The 22,519-nt window shown below is 44.1% G+C and overlaps 2 protein-coding genes and 1 pseudogene across 3 annotated transcripts; 1 reads left to right on the plus strand and 2 right to left on the minus strand.

Moving 5' to 3' along the window:
• Positions 1–674: 674 nt before the first annotated feature.
• On the minus strand, positions 675–22,073 carry gna13b (guanine nucleotide binding protein (G protein), alpha 13b). Its single transcript, XM_040036269.1, has 5 exons — positions 21,756–22,073; positions 14,636–14,865; positions 5,854–5,904; positions 3,642–3,842; positions 675–2,852 (listed from the first exon to the last, which is right to left on the minus strand). The coding sequence occupies exons 1-5, from the start codon at positions 22,036–22,038 to the stop codon at positions 2,463–2,465; spliced, it is 1,155 nt and encodes a 384-aa protein (XP_039892203.1). The 5' UTR covers positions 22,039–22,073; the 3' UTR covers positions 675–2,462.
• On the plus strand, positions 12,753–14,105 carry LOC120736275 (annotated as a pseudogene).
• On the minus strand, positions 15,581–21,708 carry LOC120736277 (general transcription factor II-I repeat domain-containing protein 2B-like). Of its 2 annotated transcripts, none has more exons than XM_040036270.1 (2): positions 21,697–21,708; positions 15,581–17,354 (listed from the first exon to the last, which is right to left on the minus strand). In XM_040036270.1, exon 2 carries the CDS (start codon positions 16,739–16,741, stop codon positions 15,887–15,889), a length of 855 nt encoding a protein of 284 aa, XP_039892204.1. In that variant the 5' UTR covers positions 16,742–17,354; positions 21,697–21,708; the 3' UTR covers positions 15,581–15,886. The 2 variants fall into 2 exon arrangements, 1 of the variants encoding a protein (XP_039892204.1); XR_005696449.1 differs by lacking the exon at positions 15,581–17,354 and adding an exon at positions 17,487–20,726.
• Positions 22,074–22,519: the final 446 nt, after the last annotated feature.

The raw sequence follows: 22,519 nt of genomic DNA on the forward strand, positions 1-22,519 counted from the left end.
TACTTTATTGTTCTTTCTTTGTGATTGTTTATGTTCAAGTTGTTTGTTGCTGGTTTTTAGTTTGTTTTTTGTCTGTTTGGGAGCTGACACAGTCTCTATGGAGATGGGTTTTTGGGGGTAGCAGGAGGAGAGAAGCTGCAGAGAGCAAGATGGCAGTAAAGTAAAGAATGGATGCAAACAGGCACAAAGCGATAAATGATGGAGAGAGCTCAGTTTGCTTGGCTTAATGTGTCTTTGTACACATGGCACGTATCCTGATGGAGCTTCTAATGAAAAGTGTCATCAGACTGTGACCTCACAAACACACTCATGCTTCTGTGTGACGACAATCACAATCAGGGTGGTGTCAGGGTGCAGGCCTGTCCTGATAACACTTCAACAACAAGCTTCAGTGCCATGAGACGCTCAGACGACACGCGCGCACACACACACACACACACGTAGTTGGTCCTGTTTTGTCACAGCGCTGTGACTGCAGTCACTTCAATGGAGCACCATCAGTGAGCTGAACATGACACGCCCACAAATCAAACTCTGACCGCCTCATTTAGTGATGGGTCACTCAGTCATTGACAGTGATTATCTATCATCCTGATGGGAGTGGTCTCTTCCAAGCCCCGCCCCCTGCACAGTGTGAAATCGCTCTGGCAGCCCACACAGGTTTTTGTCACCTGTTGTATTTGAGGAAACTTTATTTGAGTTGAGTCAACACTGCAGGTGCAGATCTGATAAGACAAAGAAGTTAATGATAGTATTTGGAAATGCACAGTTCTGTGGTCACATCAGACAAACCTTTTCAGCCAGTTTCTCAGTTGCCTCGTGTCCCTTTGAAGCTTTGCAGCTCACAGTTACACAAGTCTGTGCACAACACTTATTAACAGTGATTAACATTAAGTATTCTTTACTTATTCAACATTAGCAATTATCACAATTAGAAAGTACAAAAAAAATACCCATGCTGACGCACACAGAATGTTCCCATTGTTCAAAAGTCTACAGTGTGGAACTGCTCACCCCCAAAAAGACAACAAGACTACTTTTACAACTGGTTAGCATGGACCAGCGGAGCCTGTTATTTGCAGGGACACGTACAGGATTGTGGCATTCGTGTTGTAAAGACACAGGAAGCCCCTTAAACAACACAAGACAGTCCAATAGATGCCTGCTTCTGCTTAAAAACCCCAAACCAAAAACACCACGTAGCAAAATAACACTTACCATTATACTGTGTGGAAAGTTAGAGCGGTTGCAACAAGCTTTAGGTCGATGTGAGGGACACATGCGTTAGAATGGACACGTGAACTTTATACAAAACGACAGCAGCCAGCAGAAACTAGCTGCACAGACTGCAGTGGGAATATGTCCCTGTGGTGAGGCGCGGCCTGCAACATGAAGAGCTGATTAAGACAAAAGGCAACATGGCCACCTCATCGCCTGCAGTGCAATACGCAACACTTAAGGCGATAATTCTATCGAGGAGAAAAATCCCTCTCTCTGTACCACTGAAGAAAACCCAGGGGCTCAACCCGCGCTGCAACATCTGCCACCCGTCTGAGAAAAGCCGCTTTACATTTGTCCCTTAGTGTTATCTTTAACCACTGTCAATGAGGCAGCATCCACAAATCACATGTTAGCATATGTGCAAGCACACGGGTCAAATCACTCGCAGTAAAATAAGGCTGAGGTCGACGGCCAGAGTACTTCTGAAGTACAACTCCGGCCGGTTTTGTGGCAAATAAAGGGGAAACCCGTTTGACTGGTGCAAGGGTAAGGTACACATGCTCTGCACTGTATCAAATCACAGTAGTGGTTTAGAAATGGTGCCCTGAGAAACAGCACCAGTACTGTGGGTCACCCCAAACCCCGACCGGCTTTCAACAAGCGGCGCGTTTGTGTCTGCAGCACCCCGACATCTTTGAATAACTGTAACAGTCCAAATGTCAAAGTGTAAACCCCTATGAGATAGAAAAATGCATAGGTTAAAACAGTATGTTCATACAATAGAAAACAAAATGATTAGAAAAGTATAAATCCACACCAAGGCACAGTGAAGAGCACGTTTACAACAACACCTTGGTAACAGTCACTGATAGCGGCCTGCATCACCCCCTCCTCTCCAGTGTGGGAGCAGGATACAGGGACACTATAAAGGATGCTCAGGAGTGTGGGCGTGGCCTGAGAGAGTGAGGACTACAGGTCAGTTACATGGGTCTAAGGGCAGGAAGAACTCAGCCACAGTGGGCTGTTATAAGTTACAGTGAACACGCTTGTTAAGCAAAGAAGCACAGGGGGGAGTGGCCATAGTAGTGGTTGCTTTAATACACAGTCAAGTTCAACAGTGAGGGGCAGAGCCAAATCCTGGGTGGGTGAAAGCAGTGGCGCTGTCTGCTCCTCCTATGGCTGCTGAAAGAGACACTGCAAGCCATGTTCCCTTTGCCTCCGCCCTTCCCTGCCGCGCTCCCTCACTGCAGCATCAGCTGCTTGAGGTTGTCGTGCAGGATGGTGTCCTTGACATCACGGAACACCAGCCGGATGTTTTCAGTGTTGATGGCTGTGGTGAAGTGGTGGTACAGAGGCTTCAGTTGCTGCGGAGGCTTCTGTTGCTGCTCGCGACGCTTTTTGCGAAAGCATTCCACCAGGAAGCACTGGACATCCGCCAAACTCATGGGGTCACCAGAGAACTCGGGGAAGTAGTCTTTGATGGACACTTGCTTCACCTTCTCCCCCAGCAGGTCCGTCTTGTTGAGGAACAGGATGATGGAGACATTGCTGAAGACCCGGTTGTTGACTATGGTCTCAAAGATGTTTAGTGACTCGCTCAGTCGGTTAGTCTGCCGGTCTTCCATGAGCACCTGGATGTGTTAGAACGCAGACATGTGGTATGAAAAGCAGCTCGACTCAACCAGCAGAAGTAAAATAGCAGGATTTCTAGTAGCTTTCACCATCGCAGCAGCGTGCACTGTGACGGAGCCATGCTGGATGGTGGTATCATGGGCATCGATCACTAAGCCTCTAAAACTTCTAGGAAAATCAACTTTGATGTGGTTTTGGAAAGTTGAAGTCTAAAATATGATGTCCTGTTCTCAAACATTTTAATGATGGTAAGCACACCCACCAAATCTGAGCACAGAGTGAGGTTAAGGCCGACTGTGGAGTCCAGCCAGAGCGCTGCAGGTTAGCTGAGATCTACAGATGGATCAGTCTCTACGTTTGTCCAGCTGTTGGCTCAATCGGTTCCTTCATGCATATCCTACTGGGGCACGCTATCTAACTGCATCACCCTGCATGGAGCTGCTGCTGCCCTGCAAGCTGCTTTGCAGCCCCCCCTCTCCCAAACGCCTCCATTTATTGTTATACATACTCGTTATGTAATCAGCATCACTGCACACCACTGTTAGACTCAAAGCTGCTTCACCACTGAACAAAAGCATCCCTAAATGACATTAACCAAAGTAAACAAAGCAGGATACTTAGTGAAGGTTTCCATGAAAAACACCAGTAGACAGAACATCAGAGGGTTCGAGACAGGCTTTCCAATCAATCTGAACTCAGTAAGAAGACAAAGATTCAACTAACTGCTGTTAGCTGAATCTTTAGCCAGGTTAGCATACTGAGCAACACTCTGCTTCCACATAACTCACCTGGTCGTACTCAGAGGAGGACACAAGGAAGAGGATGGATGTGACCGACTCAAAACATTCAAACCAGCGCCGTCTCTCAGAGCGCTGCCCACCCACGTCCACCATTTTGAAAGGCACATTCTTAATCTCAAAATCATACTCGTGGATGCCCTTGGTGGGTTTTCTGGCCAGAAGGATGTCCTGCTGGCTGGGAAGGTAGTCCTGCAAGCAGATAAGTGTTGCAGTGTGATATGCTTTTGTCAAGATTTACACCAAAACGTTTACATTCACTGGTAAAGTTGCACTGATCTACTTAAGAGTTACTTAAAAAACACAACAAACAAAACATCCATCCATCCATCCATCTTCATCCGCTTATCCGAGGTCGGGTCGCGGGGGTAGCAGCCTAAGCAAAGAGGTCCAGACCTCCCTCTCCCCAGCCACCTCCTCCAGCTTGTCCGGGGGAATACCAAGGCGTTCCCAGGCCAGCCGAGAGATATAATCTCTCCAGCGTGTCCTGGGTCTGCCCCGGGGCCTCCTCCCGGTGGGACATGCCTGGAACACCTCGCCCAGGAGGCGCCCAGGGGGCATCCTTGCCAGATGCCCGAACCACCTCAGCTGGCTCCTTTCGATAACAAACAAACAACTGTTTTTAAAAGAAACTCAGAGATGAGCTACCAAAAGAAAAGATGACCTCCCAATGTGCCAATCCTACAGTCCTAAGGCACTGGCTTTAAATTCCATGCACTGCTGTAGAGGCGCATCAACCAGGACAACCCACAGCATGCAGAGCCATGCAGAGCCACGCAGAGCCATGCAGAGCCAGCCCAGCAGTGCGGTTTGATTATAGTGAACTCAATCCCTACTGATGGACAAATCACCCCCATCCCCAGACTGTTGTTGCCCTGTGACATGCCAATAGGACTGAGGAGCTCCTCAAAGTACTCGCACCACTGTCCACACCCTCAGCACTCAGCGTCTCCCTTCAAAGTCGTCTGACGTTTCGCTGTCAGACACAAAAGGCTGCTCTGTGGTCCTTAAAGAACTTTTACTTTTATTTATGCTCTTTATCTAAAAGACTAAAAAAGTACTTTTGATCTATACACAGCTCTGAATTGCAGGAATATCCAAAGAAAGTGGCTAAATAAACACACTAACTAATGCCACACACCGAACCAGACCTGGAAAACACAACGTTCTGGGATTCACAGTTAATCTCTGAAAGCTAACGCACAGAAAATATCACCAATAACCTCCCAGATGAGACCAGACATGTGTTGTCATAGTGCGGGAAAATCCCACTGCCTTCGGATGTCCTTAGATGTTGTCAGTGTTTGTTTTTCCACATTTGAAAATCCAATTATGGCACATCAAAACTTTGGAAGTATAATCTGATGTTCTGCATTTCATTTACAGGTTTACTGATATCAGCATATTCGATGCAGAATTACATTGCATGAAAAACTCTTTGCCCCTCCTTATGATTTATGTGTGCATGTTCGGCTCTTGGACACAGATGACACAAAACGCAGTTTTTAAATAATGATTTCATTTTTTACAGGGAAAAACTATCAAACCGACCTCGCCACGTGTGGGAAACAAAATCCAAAAAACAATCCACTCCCTTATTAAATCACGAATAGACTGTAATGATGGATTGGTGGCTGGATCGATGGATTAGTGGATGCATGGGTGCGTGGAGGGATGGATGGATGGGTGGCTAGATGGCTAGATGGATGGGTGGATGGATGAGGGATGGAGGGATGGGTGGATCGATGGTTGGATGGATGAGGGATGGATGGCTAGATGGCTGGATGGATGATGGATGGATGTGTGGATGATGGATGGATGAGGGATGGATGGGTGGGTGGGTGGAGGGATGGATGGATGGATGAGGGGTGGATGGGTGGATGGATGGGTGAAGGGAGGGATGGGTGGAGGGATGGATGATCTAGTTTCTGGGAAGCCCAGTTCAGTTTCAGTGCCAGGCCTCGTGAACTGAGCTAAACATGTCAAAGAGTAACTCACGGTCCAGTGAAACAGCTGAAAAACAAACTCATTCGTCTCCTCGTCACAGCTGGATAGTTTGAAACTGCCGAGTTAAGCTCTTAGCAGTTTTCAGTTTTTGGCTAAAATCGTCCACATGTCTGAGACTTTGTCCCTAAATGTGTAAAATAACACACAAAGTTGTGTTACTACACTTTTATTCTGTTAGTGTGTGTTTGGGACTTACCGACTGTCCGAGCTTTTCCAAATTGTCCAGGAAATACTTGACCGACTCCCCCTGAAAGAGAAAGAGTGGAGATCCATGTCAGACGTGACACATGACACCCTCCTCTGCATGGGAGGTATTCGCATTAATGTCATTTACTTAATGGGATACCACCCATCCTTTTTCTTTTAGAAAAATACATTTAGCTGCTTTTAGACTGATGCATCCACAACACAATCCTACAAGGTTTTTAGAGCCAAGCTCATGGATTAGCTCGAGCAGCAGTAGAAACTGTCCATGTAATGGGACTGCCTGGGAGTCAGAGCCAAATAATAAAACAGTACCTGTATGACCCAGTTCAGCCAGTGATGCTAAACCCAAACCATCACAGCTTTGTTGGTGTCTACGAAGCCCTGTTGTATCCTGCAGGTACGCAGCACTCAGACTGCATCTTTGTAGGTTTCCTCTCTCATTACTGTCTCAAGCCATGGATCCATATTACTAAGCACTGGAGTAGGGCTGGGCCATATTATACCGTTCACGGTAATACCGGTATAATTTTGGGCAACAATAAGAAAATAAAATATCACGATACAATATGGGTAAAACACACATGCGCAGTGCCTTTGTTTTCATACGCACATGGTGGAAAAACCATGGCGGCGACGGAGAATGAGAAGGGAGGAAGTGGATCGTTGAGTGAAACAGATGAACCAGAATTGGTTTGTAAAAATGCTGCAACTTCAGTGATGTGGAACTGGTTTGGTGTTTGTCCGTCAGATACACAACAAAGCACAGTTTTTTGTAGAACATGCAAGCGGCCGTCGTTATTGCCGTATTTGTCGGACTAAGGTGCTTGTAAATCAGAGTAATCTGGGTCCTAAACTCCGTCTCTTCAGGTCCCAAAGTCAAACGAACATCACTGAGAGTTAAAAACGGTCTAAATTCTTTCATCTGTAATAAAAATCATCAGCGTTGCTGCTTTACCAGGTGTAACTATGAAGTTTAACATCCAGGCATCCATGAAAACAGAATTTATTACATTTAAGTTAGAAGTTAGCAGGAGGTTAGCAGGAGGTTAGCTCGCTAGTTTCCATGATATAGCATGTTCTGACTGAGAGATTTCTGAAAAGATTCAAACGTACAGCTCTGCTGTCACTTCCAACATAAATGAAGACAGGAAACTAAACAGCAGTGACGTTTGTAGTAGGGGTGCAACGATACACAAAATTCACGGTTCGGTTCGGTTCGATACTTTGGTGTCACGGTTCGATATTTTTTCGATACAAAATAAAATGTTCATGCCTTTTTAATTTGTCATTTATTAAAATTATAAATATATATTTTAACTCAAAAGTACAGTTTTTAAATTTAACCCTAACCCTTGTGCGTGTTTTTTTATTTTGACAGCGAATGCGCACCTGCGGACCACTTACAGTGGGGCAAAAAAGTATTTAGTCAGCCACCGATTGTGCAAGTTCCCCCACCTAAAATGATGACAGAGGTCAGTAAATTGCACCAGAGGTACACTTCAACTGTGAGAGACAGAATGTGAAAAAAAAATCCATGAATCCACATGGTAGGATTTGTAAAGAATTTATTCGTAAATCAGGGTGGAAAATAAGTATTTGGTCAATAACAAAAATACAACTCAATACTTTGTAACATAACCTTTGTTGGCAATAACAGAGGTCAAACGTTTACTATAGGTCTTTACCAGGTTTGCACACACAGTAGCTGGTATTTTGGCCCATTCCTCCATGCAGATCTTCTCGAGAGCAGTGATGTTTTGGGGCTGTCGCCGAGCAACACGGACTTTCAACTCCCGCCACAGATTTTCTATGGGGTTGAGGTCTGGAGACTGGCTAGGCCACTCCAGGACTTTCAAATGCTTCTTACGGAGCCACTCCTTTGTTGCCCGGGCGGTGTGTTTTGGATCATTGTCATGTTGGAAGACCCAGCCTCGTTTCATCTTCAAAGTTCTCACTGATGGAAGGAGGTTTTGGCTCAAAATCTCACGATACATGGCCCCATTCATTCTGTCCTTAACACGGATCAGTCGTCCTGTCCCCTTGGCAGAAAAACAGCCCCATAGCATGATGTTTCCACCCCCATGCTTCACAGTAGGTATGGTGTTCTTGGGATGCAACTCAGTATTCTTCTTCCTCCAAACACGACGAGTTGAGTTTATACCAAAAAGTTCTACTTTGGTTTCATCTGACCACATGACATTCTCCCAATCCTCTGCTGTATCATCCATGTGCTCTCTGGCAAACTTCAGACGGGCCTGGACATGCACTGGCTTCAGCAGCGGAACACGTCTGGCACTGCGGGATTTGATTCCCTGCCGTTGTAGTGTGTTACTGATGGTGACCTTTGTTACTTTGGTCCCAGCTCTCTGCAGGTCATTCACCAGGTCCCCACGTGTGGTTCTGGGATCTTTGCTCACCGTTCTCATGATCATTTTGACCCCACGGGATGAGATCTTGCGTGGAGCCCCAGATCGAGGGAGATTATCAGTGGTCTTGTATGTCTTCCATTTTCTGATGATTGCTCCCACAGTTGATTTTTTCACACCAAGCTGCTTGCCTATTGTAGATTCACTCTTCCCAGTCTGGTGCAGGTCTACAATACTTTTCCTGGTGTCCTTCGAAAGCTCTTTGGTCTTGGCCATGGCGGAGTTTGGAGTCTGACTGTTTGAGGCTGTGGACAGGTGTCTTTTATACAGATGATGAGTTCAAACAGGTGCCATTCATACAGGTAATAAGTGGGGTCAGAAAAGCTTCTTACAGAAGACGTTACAGGTCTGTGAGGGCCAGAGATTTTCCATGTTTGAGGTGACCAAATACTTATTTTCCACCCTGATTTACGAATAAATTCTTTACAAATCCTACCATGTGGATTCATGGATTTATTTTTCACATTCTGTCTCTCACAGTTGAAGTGTACCTCTGGTGCAAATTACTGACCTCTGTCATCATTTTAGGTGGGGGAACTTGCACAATCGGTGGCTGACTAAATACTTTTTTGCCCCACTGTATGTGCAGCCCTGGTTATTTAGCTCATCATATTGCACCCACAGAAATTCTTTTGTCCATGAAACCATAAAGCTGCACTTTCTTTTTGCCTATAGTCTGATTTGTCATAACTTCTCCGTTTTGTGGTAAGCTTTTCTTTGGCTGTCACTTCTTCACCCTGACCTGTCTTATTTGGCTCAGCAGAACTAAAATATATATCCTGCTGCTTTTACACACGCACTCACATAAGCTCAGCGATTCTCTGCGCGATCAACCTCTCACATGTTTAAGCTGCGGGAGATTTCGCTTGTCATGTTTGCATAGTAAGCTAACGATTGATAACACAATGTCAGAGGAATTGGTGCGCAAATTATCATCACTCACAGATCAGTGCTGTCGCTCTCTATACACAGTTCACGCGATTGCAAAGTGAAAGCAAAAAACAAGCGCAAATTCAAACGCGATTTCAATATGTCACATATTGACAGTGGCTCACCGATGCCAATGACATAATTACCCAGCTACATTTCCGAAAGAATGCAAAAGCATTGACATATATTTTTCCTTCCTACGATAGGCCGACGGGCAGGGCAGAGATAGATTTTGGTAGCCCGACTGGAAAAATCGCTAGCCCCAGGACGTCGGGCTAGCGATATTGCGAGCCCTGTATCTGATTGAGGAATCACTCATCTTTGGAAAAGAGAGTTTATTACAGAGAAATGTCTCTTTCCAAAATAAAAGCTATACTATCCGCTTCTTCTGGGCTATATTCTCAGCAGCATATTAAACATATCAGGTCCCCATAAGGAGAATCATGTGCTAACGGCTGTCTAAATGACTCGGGTAAAGTTTGTAGCATGCATGCTTGTTGTTTTTGTCTTTGCACTAGGATGATGTCGGCGTAAATGTGCAGTCATATTCGTTGTGTTCCCACTAGTGCTTTCAGGTTAACCTCGTTAAAATGACCTTAATGCCACAACACGGCAAATCTCCGTTAACGAGCTACCCCTGATCGCCCCGTGCATGGGGCTAGACAGCCAACACGTTAACGAGCTAACTGCGCTAACACGCTAGCTCCCACCCATGTAATTGAGCATTGCGTGGCACATCCAACATACTGTTTTACTTTAGTCCATGAGCGCTTACCTTCAGGGTCATACGTCACATGAAAACCAAAATAATTCCAAACGCCAGATCTGAATGAGGGTGGGGGGGGTTCAATTTGCCATGTTGCAAGGAGAGCTTAACTTCTGTCACGCTAGCTTGCCCTGTGCTCTTCCTTCTGACTATGCTGTCTGTGTGGAGCGCTCAGTGGATCTGCGCTCGACAGTGCAGCCTAGGCGGAGTAGTCAAACGCAGATTCACTGAGCGCTCAACACAGACAGCATCGTCAGAAGGAAAATTGATAAAATAAATTACAAATGTTGTATTGTTCGATACATATGCGTACCGAACCGAAAGCACTGTATCGAACGGTTCAATATCGATACGAATATCGTTGCACCCCTAGTTTGTAGGGTTACTGAAGTTGGGCTAGCTGGTATTTAATGATGTGCTACGTGATCGCTAGCGACACAGCTATGTTAGCATAACATAAACAGTGAAGCTGCAGGATGAACACTAACACTTTTCCACTTATAAAAGTTAACGTGAGGGTTCCTGATGGTTAGAGACAAATGTAATCGCATGGCAGGATGCTGTAAACGGACCAAACTTCAGTCAGGAGAACAACTGAGATAATCCATCCACAATACGAGGTTAGTCATTAATATACTGCAACAACATGGGAATAGAGCAGCTGTGATAGAATACAGCATTAATGAATCAATGGCACAGAAGTGGAGGAAGCAAGAAGAATGAGTTGAATAAAGTTTGATTTATCTGACTGCTTTGTTTCGCTTAATGTGCCTTATAATCCCGTGCACCTTATGGTCCGAGAAATACATATTTGACTTTTTTATTTGGCACACTGCAGTTTAATGTTGCAAAGCACCTCTTTTTAACTTCAGTGGATATTATACATGGTTATGCCCAGGATATGTCAGCACATTTGTACTGGAAATGCCTTTTGGTTAAACTTTCAGCAAGGAATTTGCATTTGCACTGTTACATGTTTATATAGCTTTAATGCACATAAAAACAGCTGCTTGTTTAAGTGAAAATAAATGGATGGGGTTTTTTTGCGCTAGTAAAGTTGTGGAGTTGTATTTTGTCTCGCATCAATTATATCGTCAGTTATATCGTTATCACAAATTTTCAAATATATATCGTGATAAATATTTTTGGCCACATCGCCCTGCTCTACACTGGAGCCCATCCCCTCTGACCCTGGGCGGGGGCACACTCAGGTCTCCTTCATCTATTCTCCCCATCTTTATCTAAAAGCAAAGATGAACCATAGAGCATGCTCAGACAGCAGGCAGTGGTTTCATCTGAGGTTGTGGGTGGCATCAGAAGAAGATGGTGGCTTTTGATTTCTAGTGAAACTCCCATGAATAAGGGTTCAGCTGTGTTTGTGTCATCCAGGGTAGATATGCAACAGTCAGCCTCACTGCAGAGACCGTGGCATGTGGAAACCTGAAAAACTGGAACTACCTGTTTCTTCCAACTGTATCGTGGGTTTGGTGGGTTGTAGGGCTGCCACAAACTGTTATTTTGATAGTCGACTAGTCACGGATTAATTTTGCGATTAGTCGACTAATCAGATCATCATCCATTGGACGTAAAAGTACAGCTTATTGCATCAGCAGCATCTGCTCTTATATAACTATCATTAGCTTACAGCTTTAAGTGTTTCAGGTCTGTGCTAACTAAAAATAAAGAGCAGATGATAGTTTATTGAATTTTAATGAAATCTGCAGATTGTTTCGGTGAAGTTTAATAAACTCCTTGCTATCTAAAATATAACAGGACACCGGAGTAAATTCTCCAGCATCTCACACTTCTGATGATCAGCTGTCTGCTTGACGTTTATTCAGCTGTGTAAAAACTATAACTTTAATCTCAGCCAAACCGATTTACTCAGGAACAAATAAAATACTGAAAAAAGACAAACAATAACATTTGTAAGTTATCTAAGTGACTTATATATCATGTTTAACATGAGTAGTGAAAGACGGTGGTGGGTTTGAAAAAGATTTGCCGGGAGTCCGGTGTTCTCACGGCTCTAGTGAGCCTAGCCCCCGGCTAGCTATCGAGCTAGTGGGTAACAGACGTCTCTGGAAACGTCGGAGCGCTTTTGAAAATATGCGGTGTCTTGATAAACTGAGCCGATATTTGAGGTTTACACAGCTACATTCTCCCTGAAAATATGTTAAACGTTTATTTTGTGACCCAGAAAGAATAATAAGAGTAATATTAAAACTAACTAGCTGCCGCCATTGTTGGAAACTGAGCTGGGCCGCGCTATGAATTCTGGGACACAGCTTCTTCTTCGGGGTTTAACGGCAGCTGGCATCCTTGTACATGCAGTGATGCCATCTTCTGTCTCAGTCCGTTATTACACTCTTAAATCCTGCTACTTATTCCTGCGTCTTTTGTGATCTTACAAAGCTTCAAACGACGCGTCGACTATTAAATCAGTCGTCGACGAGTTTGATAGTCGACGTAATCGTGACTAGTCGACCAATCGTGGCAGCCCTAGTGGGTTGTTTGACTCAGTGAATGCAAACATCCTCTAACCCACATGTGTCAAAGTCAAGGCCACTTCCGGCCCGCAAGATCATTTTATATAGATTCTTTATTACTGTTATGCATGGCCCAGCGATATGAGACGCTAATAACACACAGACAACAGATCCCATAATGCAGCGCTGCAGCCTCCTTGCTGAACGCTAGGCTACCTGGGAACATTCCCGCGTCAATCAAGTCAAACTTCTGTTATTGTGAAGCTCGCCGCTCACAATGGTGGAGAGAAACGATTCTGAAAGCAGAGCCTTTCAGCGCCGGTGGGAGACTGAATATGTGTTTACAGACATGCTGGTAAACCCGTGTGTCTTATTAGTGGAGCTAATGTGGCTGTAATGAAGGAATTTAATTTAAGACGGCACTACGAGACAAAACGTCAGGATAAGCTGAAAAACCGAAACGCAGAAACTACAGAAAGTAGACGAGCTAAAGAAGAATCTGACATTTCAGCAGACGTTTGTCACCAGAGCAAAACCACAAAGTGAAGCTGTTGTGAAAGCAAGTTTTATCGTAGCAGAGGAGCCAAATCAGCCCGGTACCACACAAGAGCTGCAGGATGAAGCTGTGCGACGTCTTCTGTCCAGACAAAACACAGAGTTTGGCAAATGTGAGCCTGAGCAGAAATACGATTGCTGATCGGTTTGTGAGATGGTCACTGATTTAAGAACACAGTTGTGTGAAAGAAGCAAAGACTTCACTGCATACTCGGCTGTGGATGAAAGTACAGACATGATGGACACTGCACAGCTGACCAGCTTCATCCGTGGAGAGGAAATATTGGACATTAAATCGATGCACGGGACAACGACAGGAAAAGACATTTTTTAAAACGTATGTCAAAGTGTAACGACATGAAACTGCCCTGGGACAAACTTGTTGGACTTACAACAGATGGAGCGCCGGTGCTGTGCGATGAAAAAAGCGGACTAGTCAGCAGGATGCGAGTAAAGATGCAGGAGAAATGTACCGGTGAGTTATCAGCACATCACTGCATCACACACCAGGAAACGCTGTGTGGTAAAGTCCTAAAAATGGAGCATGTAATGATCCCCGTGACGCAGACCGTACATTTTATCTGAGCTAAAAGTTTAAATCACCGTCAGTTTCAGTCTTTTATGTGGGAAATAGATTCAGAGTTTGCAGACATGCCATCATACAGAGCTCCGCTGGCTGAGTTGGGGAAAAGTTCTCAGAGTTTTTGAGCTCAGCAAGGAAACCTGTCAGTTCATGGACATGTGTGATGCGGTGAAGGCGTTTCAAGTGAAGCTGTCACTAATGCACCAGTGCAGCCTGCCTCACTTTCCCTGTTGCAGTAATGTTGAACCAAGTCAGCGCACTTTGCTGAGCTGCACCTGTGCAGATTCAGATGCAGCTGCAGTGTAACGATGCACTCAGGGAAAGACACTGAATGGCCGCACAGTTTATTAGCTCCACTCCTGCAGCAGCGCCCAGCTCGTCTACTTGCGGCTCCAACCTTGTGTTTGCTCTCATTTACTTTTTCTGGGGTTTTGGCAGCATGTTCATATTTCTAACTTGCATAATTTTGACAGGATATTTAAAGTTAAAGTTTTTTTTTTTTTAAGTTTATTTAATCTGGAATAATATTCCTGTCGGTTTTTCTTCACATTTATGTTTAAAAAACATTGTTTGAGTGTTCAATAAATGTTTATCTTGTTTGGCCCCCTGCTGTCACCCTTTCACCATACTGGTCACTACAGTGGACAGCTATTCAAAGGCTGTTGTGCTTGTGTCAGTGTTGATGGTGTACCTGCACATAAACCATTACACTCTGATGTGTCGCCCCACACTCTGCCACCCACTGGTCCTTTAATGTTACTACAGATGTATGACCTGTATCATTGTAGTTATTGTCATTTAACCCTGTCATGCATTATGACGACCTCAATCAGGATTTTTATTCATCTTTTCATGACTGAAGATGGATAAAAATACTAAAGAATAAAATCCAGACTGAGGTTGTCAGAATTCCTGCATGACAGGGTTAAATAACGATTTCAGCTGAGTGTTTGGTGAGAATACCAGTTAAGGTTTTTTAGGTGTCACCTGACAGCCGACTGGACTTGAGCAGGTTCACTCACCAGCTGGAACTCCCTGCGCCGATCGTAGGCATTCTGGATGCCCTGGTCCGCCCACAGGGCCTTGATTGACGGCAGGTAGTGCTGAAAAACTTTGGGCTCCACCATGCCGTGACCGTGAGCCATCGCCGACCGAGTGTCAAATGCCATCATAGTGTTTCCATGCCGCTGGTTGGACGTGTTACCCCATGGGATGTGCAGCTTCTCTCTAGCATCCACTAACACTCGAATGCCTGCAGACAGTGACAAAAACACATGAGCGATCTGTGTGCTGGGCCAGATGTGGGCTCAAAGTTACAGCTTCATAACTGACTCATCTGCATATCACTTTTACAATTTGACTTATAAGATCACTAAACAGTGCAAATAGTGAAAAATACCACAAAGACATACATGTATGAAAACATGTAAATGTATTTGTATACTTCATGACACAGGAACACAGGGAGTCATGGAGACAGGATGTGACTGTCTCTTTAGAGCAGGGGTCACCAACCTTTTTGAAAGTGAGAGTTACTTCTTGGGTACCGATTAATGTGAAGGGCTACCAGTTTGACACACACTTCTCAAATAACAAATTTCCTCAGTTTAACTTAATTATGTGTTATCATTAATAATTAATGATATTCATCTATGTACGGACACTAATTATGTTAATTATTTTTCACCATAATTATAAAGAATGCAAGTAGGAAACATAAATATCAATATGCAACGCTTTATTTCTATATATCTCTGCAAGTATTTACATTTTGAAGTGATCACTTCTACAACATTTTCACTTACCACTAACAAATTTTAACAAATCATGCACTGTTACATACATTATTTTTGTATGTATGTAACATACAAAAAATCAACTTTCAAATTTTACAGAACTTTTCACCAAATCTGCAGCATTTTAAAGCAAATTGTCACATGTTACACTTAACAAACACATTTGTTTTCCAATAATTAAATTCAACTTTGACATGACACTGTAATGTTGCCACTGAGAACATCTAATATGGCTTTCTTTGTCTGTTAGTGGGAAACCTGGCATCGCATGCTGTTCACCAGTGTGTTGTAATCTGGGGTATAACTTGACACTGCAACTCTGAGTGAGTCTTGCAGATGTGCATCGGAGAGGCGTGTTCTGTGTTTGTTCTTGATGAAGTTCATGTCAGAAAAGGCTGATTCACAAAGATAGGTTGAACCAAACAGGCTGGCAACCTTCACAGCTGCTGTGCACACACCACTGTACTTTTTTCTGTGTCAACAAGGCACCAAAAGTTTGGTGCACCCATGACAGGCTTTGAGGTGGACGTCATTTTGCAATGTTACAATTTCGATTTCCACCTGTCCAGCATCCAAGCTGAACATTGAACTTAGTTGCTCAGCAATGCATGTTGTGTCCACATTCATGAAAGGATTGGAAACAAATGAGACACATGGCTCAAGCTGATCAAGGTCACAAAACCTGTTCTCAAACTCTTGACCAAGTCGGTTTATGACTTGAGTGTACTTTTCTGCAACTTTGTCAAAAGTCTCAGATGCAGAAGCACTGTCTTTCAGCACCATCTGCACAGAGGGAAAGTGCAGCACCTTTTTTCTCTGTAAATGCACAGAGAAGATGTTCATCTGGACTTTAAATCCATTTAAAGCACTTATCATGTCAGCAACAGTCTTACCTTTGCCTTGCAGCTCACAGTTCAAATGGTTCAGTTTCCCAGTAATGTCTGTTAAAAACGCAAGGTCAAGTGTCCACTCAGTGTCCTCCAGCAGAGATGTGTCTTCCCCTTTGGATTGCATGAACTCCTTGATTTCACCCAAAAGTGACAAAAAACGAAGCAAAATCCGTCCCCTGCTGAGCCGTCGGATTTCCGTATGTAGTAGCAGGTCACCATATTCAGCTGACAGCTCCTCCAATAGCACCTTGAATGTTCTGTGCTGTTTAGCTCTGGAGCGGATGCTGTTTATGATCTTCACGACGGGAATCATGACGTGCTCGAAGCCGATCACCTTTGCGCATAACGCCTGCTGGTGAATGATGCAGTGGTAATGCATGAAGTTTGGGAACTCTGTGTCACCTTTACAGTGAGCGATGAATCCCGTATGTCGGCCGATCATAGCAGGAGCCCCGTCGGTAGTCACTGATACCAGCTTTTCCAACAGTACCTTTTTCTTCGCGAAAAACTCCTAGATGTCCACTCCCTTCGTAGTTGTCTTTAGCGGCAGTAGTGTCAGAAGTTCTTCTTTTGTGGAGAAACCATCAAATACCATCCGGATAAAGACCATCAGCTGTGCTGTACTGCTGCTGTCGACGGACTCGTCACACTGGATGCTAAACCAACTGCACTTTGCCAGATCCTGATCCAACTGATCGGCCAAGTTCCCGGACATAGCCGACACTCTTCTAACAATTGTAGTTGCCCCCAGCTGGACATCAGAGAGAGTGGAGATTACATCGTTTCCATATTTCTCGTCTTTAAGCACAGTTTTTGCAATTATCATCATTGCTTCTTTGAAATACTCCCCGTCTAAAAATGCCTTCTTTTTCTTAATCATGAAATGTGTAGCTCTAAATGAGGCTTCGGTTGCTTTTTGAGAGTTTTTCACCGGTCTCGTGAAAAAAGACTGCTGTTTGCTCAAACCTGCCTTTAATTCGCGGGCCTTTTCCGCTCGCAGTGTGCTGCCCTTTGGGTAGTTAGCATGGTAGCTTGTGTGACACGTTCGGAAATGTCTCTCCACGTTGTGCCGCTTTGCCGTTGCCACAGTCACCCCGCAAATGAGACACACGCATGAATCTTTCACAGTGGTAAAAAAGAACTCTTCCTCCCATTCACTGTGAAAATTATGTTTTCTTCCTTTTTTCCCGCCATGTTTTCCTCATCTCCTCACCTTTGCCTTTGCTGGTCTTCACGGCAACTGTTTCCGTGGAGACCAGCTAGCACTAAATATTAGATCATGATCTAATATTTAATAATAAACATTTTTTTTATATATTATCTCTAACAAATTAACACCAATGCAATTGTGATTAAAAAAAAAATAGCAAGAAAAAATAAAAATAGATGCAGCTTACTGGTGAGTTGTTATGGTGAGCTATTTTTAGAACAGGCCCGCGGGCGACTCATGTGGTCCTTGCGGGCGACCTGGTGCCCGCGGGCACCGTGTTGGTGACCCCTGCTTTAGAACATCTCATGGTCTGTGAGATTACAACGAGCAACATCTGCAAAGCTACACAAAAGTCATGGAGCTCACAGCTGCCAGTGAGTGTATGAGAAAAGCATCTGGAAGCAACCATGACACAGGTGCTGGGGAGGAAAGCAAACCAGCAGCTCTGTGTAATAACCCCAGATTACTGACATAAGATCGACTCTGACCTTTGTTTGAAAAACAAGACCAAAACAGCAGAGGGGGAATTGAGACGCTACTAACACGCGTTTCTGCATTTACAAAGTTACACAACAACAACAACAACACAGCAGCAGTCCTAACTATCCTCCTGTGTTTCCTCATTTGATGAGGATGAGTCAGGAACACCACTCCCTGTGCAGGCCCACACATGTCTGTGCTGCCCACACATGTCTGTGCTGCCAGTGTGCAACATGAAAGTACAGCGAGGCCGACGCCGTCTATTTGGAATCAGACAATGATGATAAACTTGATTGGTGCAGCTACCAGCGCTCTGACCATCGCTGAGCCAGGCTGATTATTACTAATGAACTGTGATACTTTGGTAACCGTGGTTTCAGAAGCTGCCCTGACAATGAAGCACATTTCTGTATTTGGGAAAACAACATAGGAGAGAGATGAATGAGATTAGAGGAAGTTACACTGTTTAAGCTTCTGCATTGCTGAGCTCCACGTCTTTATCATTGTTCTGTTTTATTCTTCCGTTCGTTTTGTGTGCTTAACTACTTCTGCAAATCAGGACTGTGCTCTTACTTTCATTTTTGTAACGTTTGATGGTTTTTCTTCAAACGAGGAGAGAAACTCCTCTTCAAAGCCTCCAAAGACTTGGAGCAAGAGGAGAACTTAAAACCGCTCCTCGAACTATTAAGATGTTCTCTTAATATAATTTCTTTAATGTTTTCAAACAGTTTAAGTTTAATGAAGAATTTTGTGTGATGACATCACCTGCTCTAAAATCTGAGGGTGGATGATAAGCTGACAAAAACACCTCTCTCTCTTTCACAGCCAAACATACATGTGTAATACATGCAGCTGTGGCTGTCCCCACTAAGAAACGACCTTTACACAAACACAGTGAACCACACGATTTCAACGAGGACACAGTCTGCATCCACAACAACGTCAGCTGCTCCGGGGCCATCGTTTCAGTGCTGCAGACTCACACACGTGTCGTCGTGCTCACGCTGTCACAGGTTTCTCAGTGGGACCCACAGTGTGTTTGTATCTCAGCAGGGATTTCCTGCCCAGGGATCACACACAGGCTGCTGCTGATTGGTCGATTCAAATTCAGCACCTTCAGCCCAATGAGCGTATGAAAGAGACCGATTCAGACTGCTCGCCTGGCATAGAAACACAGAGCTGTCACATATCTGACTGTGACTCTGCATTAGCACAAGGGCAGGAACATTTCTAGGCAGGATATGATGACTAGGGCCAACACTTCATGTGGTAACAATGGTAGAAAACTATACTGGATGAACAATCATGGCGGATATGTATTCTTCTATGCACTGGGTATGTGCTACAAATGACACGATCGGGGCATCACTCAGGTCCATCCTGGTGCCGTTAAACGGCCTGAAACATATTTCTATAAGATCTGGGTGAGCGAGGGGGTAGTCAGTGGTATCAACTGCACCATTCTCCAGGAACTGCCTGATACTCCTGCCACGTGAAACTGGCTACTGCTGCACACAAGGAGGACCCACTGTACCAGCGTAGCTAACCCACAAAGGCTCCCATGATGCCATCCCGAGACCTAATGCCAGTCAGGCTGTTGTTGCCGGGCTGCAGAGCTTCAATGGATGTGCCTCCCTACAACATCACTGACCCAACACCAGACCAGTCACGCTTAATGATGTTTCACACCTTTCCACATCTGTCACATGCGCTCAGGCTGAACCTGCTGTTGTTATTATGTGAAAAGCACCAGTGGTGCAGCTGCCACCTTTATTATTCTATGGCAAATACCAGTCGGGCTCCAGTCACACCAGTGGGCTGCTGGAGACCATTTCAGCACCTGGGTGGAGTTCTCTTTTCTCCTCGTCTCTCCTCTCCGACCTGTCTTAGCCATGTGATATTTGTGCCATGTATGTATGAGCACCACCTACAAAATTTCAAAAAGCAGCCGCTGCACTACGTTTCATCTATGAGTCTGACATTTGGCAGCCTGTAAGACAACAAGGCGTAAAAAGTCTCAACAAAAAGAACCAACAACATGAAGTCAGCCATTTTTAACTCAATGTATAATTTTGGTGATATTTTCAGATCTTGTATTTTTAGGAACTCCTCTGAGGGATTTGGTCAGATCAGTTATCTTCGTTCAGTGTAAAGACAGCGGTGACGTTAAATTGCAAAGCGAGTTTTCGTGAAATCGTGTAATCATGGTGGGATTGACAAATTTTGATATTTGGCCACCCAGGATGAAATTGCTCATCTCTGTTATAAGAAAGTTGCTCTAAGAAATCTAAAGGAATCACTCCCAAACTTCATGGTGAGAGTCCCACCCTGAAAAGATTTATATGCCATCTGTCAGCAATTGTTAGAGTGATGGTAGAAAGAGGAAATGTGCTGCAGGTCATAAGAATCCTTCAATGTTGACGAAACGTTAAGGAAGTAGGACGGTATCATTCTTTAAAGTAGGCTTAGTTAGTTAGTTAATGCTGTTTTTTTCTGGAAAAACCCTGAAATCAACGTAGGATCTGTATCAACGTGAAACACGTGTGAAACCACAGGTTCGGAGCACTCGGAGCTCCAGTGCCTGCAACTGTGTCTCAAGTTTGACAAGTTTAAAGACGTCACTGAATAAAACTAGAAAACCTCCTCGTGTACGGGGCAGAATTATGTCAGCTCAGCTAACAGTAACCTAGATGATTTAAAGTATGGTGCTGTGATGAGCATAGCGCCACAGACGTGCCTCACTCTACCAGATGCCTTTGACGATTGTTTGCTGTGTAACTGTCGGTCACGGTTTGCTGTGCTTCTCCACAAACAGCTGGTTTCCTGTTAGGTTGCAGGTTGTGAGATTTCAGTTATTCAACAATGTTTAAAGAGACATGAATGGTCCTTCATTCCATAGATTAGTTTTATCTAATATGTTTTAATTTATTCATCAATTATCTATAGGAAGTCCCAATGAATAACTTTGCATCTGTAAACTGCTGACTATTTTGGCCAACAATTAGAATCTGGACATAGGTTTACTTCAATATTTGATTACAAAAAAATGACTTAATATTTATATTCAAATTCAACAACAAAAACAAACGTCCATTTTCACTTATAAAATGTCATAAATATGATTATTCTGCGACTAGAAATATCTGTTAAGACCAGTTGAAATGTTGGCAAACATCCCCAGAAAGCATGAAAACCAGTTAAGCTGGAACAAAACGGCAGCTCTCGCATGGGTGGCCCTGCACTTCCTACAAAAACTTTCATGACAAACCACACAAGGCAACACTTCCCATAATACAGCATGCTCGCGTCTGCTCTTTTATCGCAAAGCAATGAAAAACTGGCCTGGTTCGCAAAAAGACATCGCTACAGAGCGATTATGTAACACTTAGAGGCTTAAAAGTAATAAACAACACACCCAGTGCACTCCAAATAAACTGGTTCCCTTTTCCTCAACTTTGTCCATAAAGACGAACCAGTCTGCATGTTTTTGACTGAACAAGAGCAGAAATCATACGTAAATATCGGCGAAGCTTTTACTAATCACAGACGATCAAGTGCTGCATTCAGATCCACCATGCACACACAAGCAGCAGAGGCGTTTCTTGGCTACTCAACAAGCTAACCAGACTAGCTTGGTCGAACACAGAAAATCGGCTGAACAGAAGCTAGCAACTTCCCACTGGCTGCTCCTACAGCCCCATCTCTACACACGTCGGAACAAACCTGTTTCAATATGTGAAAAGCAGTCGGTATAATGTCGGCTTACCTTTAATAACATTACTAAAAATCGTAGCCCTGAATTCTTCTTTGGCCTTCTGATCGAAGTCCTGCCCATGAATAATACGCATTTGCTTGAGGAAAGTGGACTTGCCGCTTTCTCCCGCCCCGAGCAATAAGATCTTTACAAGCCTTTTAACATAAGTCTTGTCTCGATGAATACACTTATCTATCTCTTTGGATTTCCGCAGCTGCTCTGCCTCGCCCCTTGTAAGGAGGCAGTTGGGGAAAAATGCAGATAAAACGGAGCGGGACGGCAGGAAATCCGCCATCTTTGAAACAACTACATCGATACAGAGGGTGGATGGGAGGGCTGAGTCCAGTGCTGCGTTCACGGTCCGTAGGAATCCTCCGAACGACGTTTCGCTTGTGCGTTTCAGCTGTCACAACACAGTCCGTATCGTGACACTCAGTTTTGATTTCAAATGGACGTTTTCTGCAAATGATGCCCTTATTGGCACATTTTTCATGGAGACTAATTTACAACACAGCGCAAAAGTCTTGAACAGTATTGTAATATAATTTCCAGAGGTTAGTGGTAAAGAAATACAAATACTTTGTTACTGTATTTAAGAGCTTTGCAGCTGTAAGCAAACTCAGAGACGTGGCAAGAATGAACTCAGAACTAACTCGTTAAACTTAAATCATCCTAATAATATCAAAACACTCGGAAAAGTACAAAATTAAATAAATAACTAAATAAAGTTGATTCATGTGTGGGCCATTGAGTCATAGGCTGTCTTGTAGTCGAGT

The sequence above is a fragment of the Simochromis diagramma genome, unplaced genomic scaffold (genome assembly GCF_900408965.1).
Source record: "Simochromis diagramma unplaced genomic scaffold, fSimDia1.1 OVJJ01000497.1, whole genome shotgun sequence".
Classification (NCBI taxonomy): Eukaryota; Metazoa; Chordata; class Actinopteri; order Cichliformes; family Cichlidae; genus Simochromis; species Simochromis diagramma.

Coding starts and splice junctions, on each gene's coding strand:
- gna13b (XM_040036269.1), bottom strand. CDS start 22,038: ATGGCGGATTTCCTGCCGTCCCGCTCCGTTTTATCTGCATTTTTCCCC. Junction 5,905..14,635: donor GGCGCAGGGAGTTCCAGCTG/GTGAGTGAACCT, acceptor TTTCTCTTTCAG/GGGGAGTCGGTCAAGTATTT. Junction 3,843..5,853: donor TGGAAAAGCTCGGACAGTCG/GTAAGTCCCAAA, acceptor ATCTGCTTGCAG/GACTACCTTCCCAGCCAGCA.
- LOC120736277 (XM_040036270.1), bottom strand. CDS start 16,741: ATGATCGGCCGACATACGGGATTCATCGCTCACTGTAAAGGTGACACA.